At 44.8% G+C, this 10,447-nt stretch overlaps 1 protein-coding gene and 1 pseudogene across 3 annotated transcripts; both read left to right on the top strand.

The window, feature by feature from the left end:
• Window positions 1–245: 245 nt before the first annotated feature.
• Window positions 246–4,198, top strand: LOC118476022 (uncharacterized). 3 transcript variants are annotated; one of them, XM_035964042.1, is made up of 3 exons: window positions 247–1,089; window positions 1,174–1,264; window positions 4,052–4,184. In XM_035964042.1, the coding sequence occupies exon 1, from the start codon at window positions 527–529 to the stop codon at window positions 1,028–1,030; it is 504 nt and encodes a 167-aa protein (XP_035819935.1). In that variant the 5' UTR covers window positions 247–526; the 3' UTR covers window positions 1,031–1,089; window positions 1,174–1,264; window positions 4,052–4,184. The 3 variants fall into 3 exon arrangements, with proteins under 3 accessions (XP_035819936.1, XP_035819935.1, XP_035819934.1); XM_035964043.1 differs by lacking the exon at window positions 1,174–1,264 and having other exon boundaries at window positions 246–1,089; window positions 4,052–4,198; XM_035964041.1 differs by lacking the exon at window positions 4,052–4,184 and having other exon boundaries at window positions 248–1,089; window positions 1,174–1,439.
• Window positions 4,199–5,884: 1,686 nt separating this feature from the next.
• On the top strand, window positions 5,885–9,191 carry LOC109943433 (uncharacterized; annotated as a pseudogene).
• Window positions 9,192–10,447: the final 1,256 nt, after the last annotated feature.

Here is a 10,447-nt window from a genome sequence, read left to right as displayed (position 1 = left end):
GTAGGTAATTATTTTCGAGCGAAATCAAATTAGACTCTCGGCCGAATTAATTGCTCAATCGTCTGTTCGCCGAAATTTATTTCGCTCTGTTCTGTGTACAGACAAATTCCGCGAGAACATTTATTCCGGAAAATATTTAGCGCAACCCGATTTCGCATTTTGAGCCAGCCCAAACCTAGCCCATTAGGCCCACTAAGGAAACCCTAACCCTAGCCATCTTCTATAAACAGGGGTGCTCACTTGGGAATTTTCCATTCCCACCCCTCTATTTTCCCTAGCCGCCACTTCCTTCTCCCCCTGTCTTCTTCCACCTCGCGCAGGAATCCTCCCACGGCAGCAGCAGCCAGCGCAGGGAGCTTCCTCCACCCATGGCGCCCAAGCCCTTCTTCTTCCTCAAGCCAGCGGCGCCCTCATTCCTCCCTGCGCAGCGCCCCTTTTCTTGTGCCTCCAGCAGCAAGAAGCCATCGCCCCTCTCCATTTTCCCCCACGTCTCTTCCCTCTGTTTTTCCTGTACGTGCGCAGGAGTATGGGGCCTCCCATGGCGCCCTCCTCCCTGGTCTCCCTTGCGCAGGGCAGCCATGGCCGAGCTCGCCCTCGCCTCCTGCTCTCCATGGGCGTGGGTCCCCATCCTCTCCCTCCTCCCAAAGTGCAGGTAGCAGTCCAGCAGCCATGGACGCCCAGGCTGGGAAACGCTGGAACTCGCGCTCTCTCTGGTTTGGGTGGAGCAGCGCCTCTCCCTGCGCTCAGCCTCCCCAACTCGGTGCCCTTGCTGCAGGCGAGCAGTAGCTCCCTATCCATGGCGCCATTGCAATATTCCCCTTCCTCCCCCTCGGCCAGCCATGGCGCAGCGCCTCTGATCCTTCATCCTCGCAACGCAGCAGCCGAGCTCGCCCCACCTCCCCTCGCTGCGCAGCCCCTCGGCGAAACGCCGCTGTTCCTGCAAGCCCCGGCTTCCTCGCTGCTACCGCTGCGCGTATGCCAAGTGCTCGGCATAATGTCAAGGGAGATGTGTTGTTGCAGCACGTTGTGACGCTCGCCGGGTGTTCACTGTTTTTGGCGCAGCCCCGTTCGCGATGTCGTCGACCCTCGGTGAGACACTCCGCCCCCCTTGCTGCTATCACATTTTTTTGTGTGCTCGGTAAAAACGTTGAACCATTGTGTGTCTAATCGCAGCTAGTGGTCGACGCCGCGCTTCGCGCCTTGCCCGTTCGACAAAATGCCGAGCCATGTGTATAGCCCATGCGTCTAGCCACGATTCGTTCAGGTTGATTGATTTATAATAATACCTATGCTTTGGTTGATGTCGGGCAGTGCATGTATATATGTGAATGTGTGTAATATGTTTCGGCTATACACGTTGGTAGGATCGCATTTGCGGTTAAAGAACAAGAGGTTGTTCAATGCGTGAGATTTGTAGTTTGTCTAATTATGTTTTGGTCGATGTGGTGTACATGGGTGTTTAATTATGTGTGGGTATAAAATGTTTGTTTATACACCGTGGCAAGGTCGCATTCATGTTTTGGTAAATAAATGTGTCGTGCTTATTTTATGTGATGAGTAAGTCTGCAAATACATGGGATGCGAGGATTTAATTAGTGCACGTATGTGTGTGTGTGCTGTGGTGTGATATGGTAGTGGTGGCGTGAGATATTTGTTTGAGGTGTGCGGGTATATGCCGTGATATGGTTATACTCGCAACAAGAAAAGATGTACACATTGGGTAACACGACGCTTAGGTCACTGTGGTATAATCGAATAAAGGATGTATTATTGACCTTGAATCAAAATGTGGGGTACTAGTGGTACGCTAGGCGGTGTCCAAATAAATTAACCGGGTCGATGTGGTAGTGGTCGTGCGTAATTTATTGTTAGTGAGTAGTTGGAATTCCGAGCTATATGAGGATTATGTTAAAAACTAGTAAGCGGCGGGTAACCTGCGTTCGTATGGTGAATAATAGGTCGGTAGGTATTGTTGATGCCAGTAGCAAATGTAGTCTTATGGAGTTTTACGCCATGTGTAAATGCCTCCACGATAGACCCCAAAAATGTGCTATTTAGGTGACTTGTGTGTTAACTAATTCAAGTTGAGCAATGGTTGAGAAACACTGATCAATCGGCCCCAACCCATGTTCTTGAGTTACGATGTCTAAAATGGTTCGCTAGGTCTTCTACTGTGATTAGCCAACTCATGTTAAATAGGAGTCGATTTCGTTAAGTGTTTGATATATATGTGTTGTTTCGGATTGCAATGATAAGAGGCAAGCCGACGTGTAGGATGTATAGCGGGCTATGCCGTTGCTCTAGTTAGCCGACTTGTTAGATGACTTGGTCAAGCGCGTAATCACGGTAAATTGCTTGTTGTGGTCTAAATGTGTATGGTTATGGTCGCGGATGAAAAGTAGTAGTGCTCATGGGAGGTCTAAGTTAAAATGCAAATTATTGGGTGAAAAGCGCTTCGATGTTGATCATCGTGGAGAGCGTGTGGTTAATTGAGTATGGTAAATCTAGAGCACGAAATGACTCGGATAAAATTTATGAGTCAACTTGATGGTCCTAATTTGACTAATTTAACTCTAATCAACGGTGAAGTGTTAGAATAATTCAAGTCTCTAGAATGCGGCAATTCTTGAATTATATAGAAGCTGGAATTTGTTGATTGCTGTTTTGGACTGCACACGCTGTTTTTGTCGTGCTGTATGTTTGATAAACTAAATTGTGTTTTCCGTAGATATGTGCTATAGAAAAGTGGTAGATAACCTTATTATCTTGCTGGTGTTAAAATTTGACAGCCACAGGTCTAACAGTTTAGGAGTTGTGCTTTTTACAAATTCAGTAACTGAATCTGTCCAAATTCTGTACAAATTTCAGAAATTGTATTGTTTGCTCAATTTAATGTTGCAACCTGTTCATGATCATTATAAGAAAGTTGTAGAGGCTTTTCTTATCTTGCTTGTGTCAAAATTTCATAACTATAGGCCTGACGGTTTAAGAGTTATGAATTTTACAAACTGGTTGCTGTGTTCTGTCCACCGTCAGAACAGATTTCGAAAACTGTAATATTTGATTTAGTTAAACCTGGAATCACTTCTTGGTGATTATAAAAGTTATGTATTACTTTTGCTAAGCTTTTCAAAAAGTCTTAGATCACTCTTTTTGGTGGTCTGAAGATTAAGTTACATGTGTTTGAAGTGTGAAGACTGAATCTGTCCAGTTTTGGACAGCACCGCCTTCATAGTATATTTTAACTTTGATACATGCTAAACCAGCCAGGGATGTTTATAAATAATTTGTAGAACATTTAATTAGCTTTCCAGAAAGTCTAGGATCACCTTGTTTGGATGCCTGAATCTTCAGTTATGAATTTTTAAAGTCATAAGTCTGAATCTGTCCAAATCTGGACAGCGCTGTTGTATTAGCACGTTTTGACCTTGCTAAGTGTTGAATTATGTTGTGATGAAAATACCAAAGTTGTAGTTCACTTTTTAAGCTTTCCGGAAAGTCCTAGTTTGATATTTTTGGACTAATAATTGAAGAGTTATGATTAAAACAAGTGACTGCTGTATTGCTGTCCAAAAATTCTGCTAGTGCTTATTTAGTTGTTAGTTCACCCTTTTGGCTAAAAATGGTTGGTTAGCACTAAATTAATGTAGATTTGCCATGATTAAGCTTAATAATGCACGTGTGTCATGTTTTGTATGTTTCTTGCTGTAGTTGATTGTGATATAGGAGTCTATCGACATTGATGCATAGGTCCTCTATTGAACTTGTGTTGGGATGCTTTTTGGTGTGCTTAATAGAAGAACTAATGAAAAGCCGTAGCTAATTAAATAAATGCTCATACTTGTGATGTTCTGTGTGTGTTGGTTAATTATAGGTAGTAATCGTCGTCCTTCCAGTGGTATTGATGTGGTGCGCTCGATAGAGTGTAGATAGCTAATGCTAGCATGTGGTTGTTTACGGTGTCTTAAAATTAAGTGCCTAGCTCGCTACCGTGTGTCTTTATATATCCTGTGCTACCTTGTGCTATTCCATGCATCTTGCATCTTATTAGGACCGAGAGAGGATCATCGCGCAAGTGATGTGGTGCCAACAACAAGATGCAGTCGATGGACGACCCAAGGAAGGATGGATTTAACCAGTGGATGCTCGCCAAGCGAGTACCTCCCCCAGCAAACATTATCTAAGTGTTAAAATAAAGGCAAGCCCCGGTTTTATGCATAACCTGTTATTTATACTATTTTACTACACTTAATGATTGTAGGATTGTTTGTGCACTTAAGTGTAGGAGTTGTTTGAAACCCTAGTTGCATGATCTCAGGAACCCCATTGTGATGAATACTAGTATGCTAAGTCGAGTAGCTGCTTTATTAAGTAGGATCTCGGTAGAAGTCGAGTGATTTTTCTAGCACTCGCGCGAGGTCAGGAATTGGTTGTATCCATTTTTATATCATAATGATGTTGGTCTGTGGACAACAATCCATGGGGATTGGTGGTCTACGAGGTGAGAATTGGAATAAGGATTAAGGTGTGGTACCGTGAGTCAAGCGTTTGAACGTACTAAACATATGCCGAGAAATATGGTAAATCGGTAAGCCTAGTACCTGAGTGAACCCGGCAGTGGACATATCCCCTCACGCGACCTGAGACGTGGTCTCCCATTCCGGTTATGGTGGGTACAAGTGCGGTCACTGCACGACGGCCAGTCGGGGTCAGTGAGGCATTGTACGCCAAGGCGGTGAGCCCTGATCTGCTGACGGGGAATCGATGGGGACGGTTGATGTGTGTGGGGATGGAGTGCCTCGCCACGTCGTGTGTTTAGGTTTACCTTGCAAGGATAAAAACTCGATTCGAATCGTCTGCTTCTCGCAGCTAATGAGACTGCTTGATCCATGCTGCTACATTGAGTAACAAGTGGAAATATGATGAGTTGACACAAGTTATTGATTGCTAAATATGTTTGATACCATGTATGAGTAGATAGTACACATTTAGCCTTAAGAGAGTCACACTTAAACTTGACAAAGTTAAAACTTGATTTAGAAACTCAGCTAGTACTTTTGGCAACCAAACCCCACAGCCAAACAGCTGCATGTCTAGAGGTAGAGGAGTAGACTCCTCACACCGGATAAGTCTAGCTGAGTATTAGTATACTCAGCCTTGCTTGTGGCACAATTTTTGCAGGTACCTCCTTGAATTGGTTGATGGTGTGACTTGGCCTTCGTCCCTGCCACCGGGATGGACGGTCAAGTGGGTTATTGCTTCCGCAGGAGACGACCAAGAGGAGTAGCGTGGCTAGGCTTCGCCATGTTGCTCGGTTCTTCTCCGTTAGTTATTTCCGCTGCACTAAAAATTTTGGTTATTATTTTTGAAACTCCGATAATGTAATCACTAATGATACTTATTAAATTTGTGGTATTATGTTTTATTGTATTTCTCTGTGCCTCACCTTCGTGTGAGCTAGTGGTATTCGATCCTGGTAAGTGGCTTTATCGGACTAGATCCGAGGGACTGACGGGTTATTCCTGTTTAAGTGTGTTGCTGCCCTTAAGGGTGCGACTTGGGCACTTAAGCTGGAATAATTCGGGCGGTTCCGCCACAGCTGGTATCGGAGCGAATACCATCACAGAGAAGTCAATAAGTCATGATTCCAACCTTTTCTAAAGTAAAATTTGCTTAGAAACAAATATTGGATAGATCGTCAGGACGATCAGGATAGCCCTAGAACGTGAAGCCCTAGGAATAGATGGGTAGCTAGGTGGCTATTTATATAGGCCATAAAGGCTACTACTACTATTAAATAGGATGCTGTAGAAGCACCCGAAGAATTAGTTAGGTCTGAGAAGACGACTAGAATGAGCATGCATCATGATTGTCGCATTATAATTTTCTCTTATGCGTCAACATGCTTCTCTCACCTTTATTCCAATAATAAGAACTTGTGAATAATGTGATGTACTGTTATGTTAGGAACTATAAGAAATGTTTTACCTTGTGCCAGATTGGTAAGTCTTGACTAGGTCGTGTTATGTGTTTCTCTTGCCTTGCTTTCTAGGAGGTACGGTAACTATTTAGTCCATTTTGCCTCTAACCAATAAAAATTGTTGCCTGTTTTTCCCATAAAAGACCCCCCATTTTAAACAACCTTGAGTTTAGCAAGTGAAACCTCAAAAAAAATAATCATTCTTGTGTTGGTGTTTTCTAGCCCTTGTGTGTTGCACTATTGGTGATGCACCTGCACAACGTGTAACCCCCATAGCTTGACCGCTAGACCAACCCAAGTCTCCTTGTGCACTTGTTGTGTCAAAAAAAAATTGTTGTTGGTGTCTAGTTGCGCAAACCCTATCAAGACCATGTTTCTTTCCATAAGTCCTTGCCCCTAAAAAAAACTTCATAGCATTTTTGTTGATCATCCGAGCAGATCTTGTTTTCCTACCTCTCCTTGTTCCGAAATTGGTAATCATTTTCCTTGTGAATCCTGTTGTGACCTTATCATCCAAATCTCCGGATCCTTTAATGATTCTGCCCTATTATCTGGTTATCTGTTATAACCTGTTCTTAAGTATCGGATGATGATCTGCCTAAATCTCTCATTTCTGGTCATTCTCATACCCCCTTCTCCGAGGATCATGACGCTTGTGTTATCAACTTATCTCTAAATGGCATATCCATGTGGGTTAATGGATTTCGCTGTTGTCCTTGGTTCTCTCATGTCTCTAAAAGCTCAACAATCTATTTTGATCTCATGGTCGGTTCATCCTCATATCAAATCTCGTGCTAATATCTGATCTGATAATCTCCATGTTGATCATAAACTAGTTTTCTGAGTTGAAGAAAATTCTCATGTGATGCTCTTTTGCCAAAAATCTATGTTTCAACTCTTGTCATGATCTTATTTTTCTGAGCCATACTCTCATGGGCTCCATCTATTTATGCTATGTGGAATTCTCATTGGTTACGTTTGGTAATGGTGTTATAGCTAACGACTGATGGTGCCGCGACGAGACCGAGAGCCTACTATGGTGCACACATGGTTGAGCTGCTCGGCACGCGCTGGTATCGTGGTTAATAGTTGTGATCCATTACGAAACCATACTGATGTGCTATCTTTTGTGGACATTCTCTCAAAGTGATCGCTGCATTTTGTCTCAACATGCCGCGATATTCTCCCCAAATCTATCTCCAGTATCTTGTCAGATCACATCTCATAATTTCCATCTATCTCTGGCCTGGGAGTTACATGCTTCTCCACCCTTGAAGATCCTCATTCGAATCTCGGGACGAGATTCTTTTTAAGGGGGGAAGGCTGTGACACCCCAGGTGTCAGTTTCGTGTTATGTCGGGAGATTTGTCCCTAACTTGAATGCTCCGTAAAAATTTCCTATTTCTCGATCGTGTCTATCTCTGTTATCAGGCTTTCTCATGGAAGTTCACCAAATTCGGAGTTAATTGATCGCGAGAAACAACCAAATTTTGGAACGTGTTAAAACTTCTATTTCTCGGAACGAATGCATACTCGAAGATCATTCTCGGATTATAAACCTCATCTGAAGCTCTTTAAATCAAACTCTCGACGATTGTTATTTGATTTGAGCCCGAGTCTAATTCCTCGAACCCCGATCGATGTCCGACTATTTTGATCCGAGTCCGTACTCTCACACGGAATACTCAGTACGTCGTTCTCTAATTATTTCTTACTCGACGCGGCCGAATATCTCTATGTCCAAACCGAATTCAGAACCCCGTATCAACCGCGATTTTAAAATATCACGATTCGCCTTCTCCGACTAAAAATCCAAATTCGATCAAATCTCAGGACGATTTATTTTCGAATCACGCGTAGGTAATTATTTTCGAGCGAAATCAAATTAGACTCTCGGCCGAATTAATTGCTCAATCGTCCGTTCGCCGAAATTTATTTCGCTCTGTTCTGTGTACAGACAAATTCCGCGGGAACATTTATTCCGGAAAATATTTAGCGCAACCCGATTTCGCATTTTGGGCCAGCCCAAACCCAGCCCATTAGGCCCACTAAGGAAACCCTAACCCTAGCCATCTTCTATAAATAGGGGTGCTCACTTGGGAATTTTCCATTCCCACCCCTCTATTTTCCCTAGCCGCCACTTCCTTCTCCCCCTGTCTTCTTCCACCTCGCGCAGGAATCCTCCCACGGCAGCAGCAGCCAGCGCAGGGAGCTTCCTCCACCCATGGCGCCCAAGCCCTTCTTCTTCCTCAAGCCAGCGGCGCCCTCATTCCTCCCTGCGCAGCGCCCCTTTTCTTGTGCCTCCAGCAGCAAGAAGCCATCGCCCCTCTCCATTTTCCCCCACGTCTCTTCCCTCTGTTTTTCCTGTACGTGCGCAGGAGTATGGGGCCTCCCATGGCGCCCTCCTCCCTGGTCTCCCTTGCGCAGGGCAGCCATGGCCGAGCTCGCCCTCGCCTCCTGCTCTCCATGGGCGTGGGTCCCCATCCTCTCCCCCCTCCCAAAGTGCAGGTAGCAGTCCAGCAGCCATGGACGCCCAGGCTGGGAAACGCTGGAACTCGCGCTCTCTCTGGTTTGGGTGGAGCAGCGCCTCTCCCTGCGCTCAGCCTCCCCAACTCGGTGCCCTTGCTGCAGGCGAGCAGTAGCTCCCTATCCATGGCGCCATTGCAATATTCCCCTTCCTCCCCCTCGGCCAGCCATGGCGCAGCGCCTCTGATCCTTCATCCTCGCAACGCAGCAGCCGAGCTCGCCCCACCTCCCCTCGCTGCGTAGCCCCTCGGCGAAACGCCGTTGTTCCTGCAAGCCCTGGCTTCCTCGCTGCTACCGCTGCGAGTATGCCAAGTGCTCGGCATAATGTCAAGGGAGATGTGTTGTTGCAGCACGTTGTGACGCTCGCCGGGTGTTCACTGTTTTTGGCGCAGCCCCGTTCGCGACGTCGTCGACCCTCGGTGAGACACTCCGCCCCCCTTGCTGCTATCACATTTTTTTGTGTGCTCGGTAAAAACGTTGAACCGTTGTGTGTGTCTAATCGCAGCTAGTGGTCGACGCCGCGCTTCGCGCCTTGCCCGTTCGACAAAATGCCGAGCCATGTGGATAGCCCATGCGTCTAGCCACGACTCGTTCAGGTTGATTGATTTATAATAATACCTATGCTTTGGTTGATGTCGGGCAGTGCATGTATATATGTGAATGTGTGTAATATGTTTCGGCTATACACGTTGGTAGGATCGCATTTGCGGTTAGAGAACAAGAGGTTGTTCAATGCGTGAGATTTGTAGTTTGTCTAATTATGTTTTGGTCGATGTGGTGTACATGGGTGTTTAATTATGTGTGGGTATAAAATGTTTGTTTATACACCGTGGCAAGGTCGCATTCATGTTTTGGTAAATAAATGTGTCGTGCTTATTTTATGTGATGAGTAAGTCTGCAAATACATGGGATGCGAGGATTTAATTAGTGCACGTATGTGTGTGTGTGCTGTGGTGTGATATGGTAGTGGTGGCGTGAGATATTTGTTTGAGGTGTGCGGGTATATGCCGTGATATGGTTATACTCGCAACAAGAAAAGATGTACACATTGGGTAACACGACGCTTAGGTCACTGTGGTATAATCGAATAAAGGATGTATTATTGACCTTGAATCAAAATGTGGGGTACTAGTGGTACGCTAGGCGGTGTCCAAATAAATTAACCGGGTCGATGTGGTAGTGGTCGTGCGTAATTTATTGTTAGTGAGTAGTTGGAATTCCGAGCTATATGAGGATTATGTTAAAAACTAGTAAGCGGCGGGTAACCTGCGTTCGTATGGTGAATAATAGGTCGGTAGGTATTGTTGATGCCAGTAGCAAATGTAGTCTTATGGAGTTTTACGCCATGTGTAAATGCCTCCACGATAGACCCCAAAAATGTGCTATTTAGGTGACTTGTGTGTTAACTAATTCAAGTTGAGCAATGGTTGAGAAACACTGATCAATCGGCCCCAACCCATGTTCTTGAGTTACGATGTCTAAAATGGTTCGCTAGGTCTTCTACTGTGATTAGCCAACTCATGTTAAATAGGAGTCGATTTCGTTAAGTGTTTGATATATATGTGTTGTTTCGGATTGCAATGATAAGAGGCAAGCCGACGTGTAGGATGTATAGCGGGCTATGCCGTTGCTCTAGTTAGCCGACTTGTTAGATGACTTGGTCAAGCGCGTAATCACGGTAAATTGCTTGTTGTGGTCTAAATGTGTATGGTTATGGTCGCGGATGAAAAGTAGTAGTGCTCATGGGAGGTCTAAGTTAAAATGCAAATTATTGGGTGAAAAGCGCTTCGATGTTGATCATCGTGGAGAGCGTGTGGTTAATTGAGTATGGTAAATCTAGAGCACGAAATGACTCGGATAAAATTTATGAGTCAACTTGATGGTCCTAATTTGACTAATTTAACTCTAATCAACGGTGAAGTGTTAGAATAATTCAAGTCT

The sequence above is a fragment of the Zea mays genome, chromosome 1 (assembly GCF_902167145.1).
Source record: "Zea mays cultivar B73 chromosome 1, Zm-B73-REFERENCE-NAM-5.0, whole genome shotgun sequence".
NCBI lineage: Eukaryota > Viridiplantae > Streptophyta > Magnoliopsida > Poales > Poaceae > Zea > Zea mays.
This window is presented reverse-complemented; position numbering and strand designations above follow the sequence as displayed.

Excerpts from the sequence above, each read along its gene's own strand:
- LOC118476022 (XM_035964043.1), top strand. The coding sequence starts at position 527 with ATGGGGCCTCCCATGGCGCCCTCCTCCCTGGTCTCCCTTGCGCAGGGC.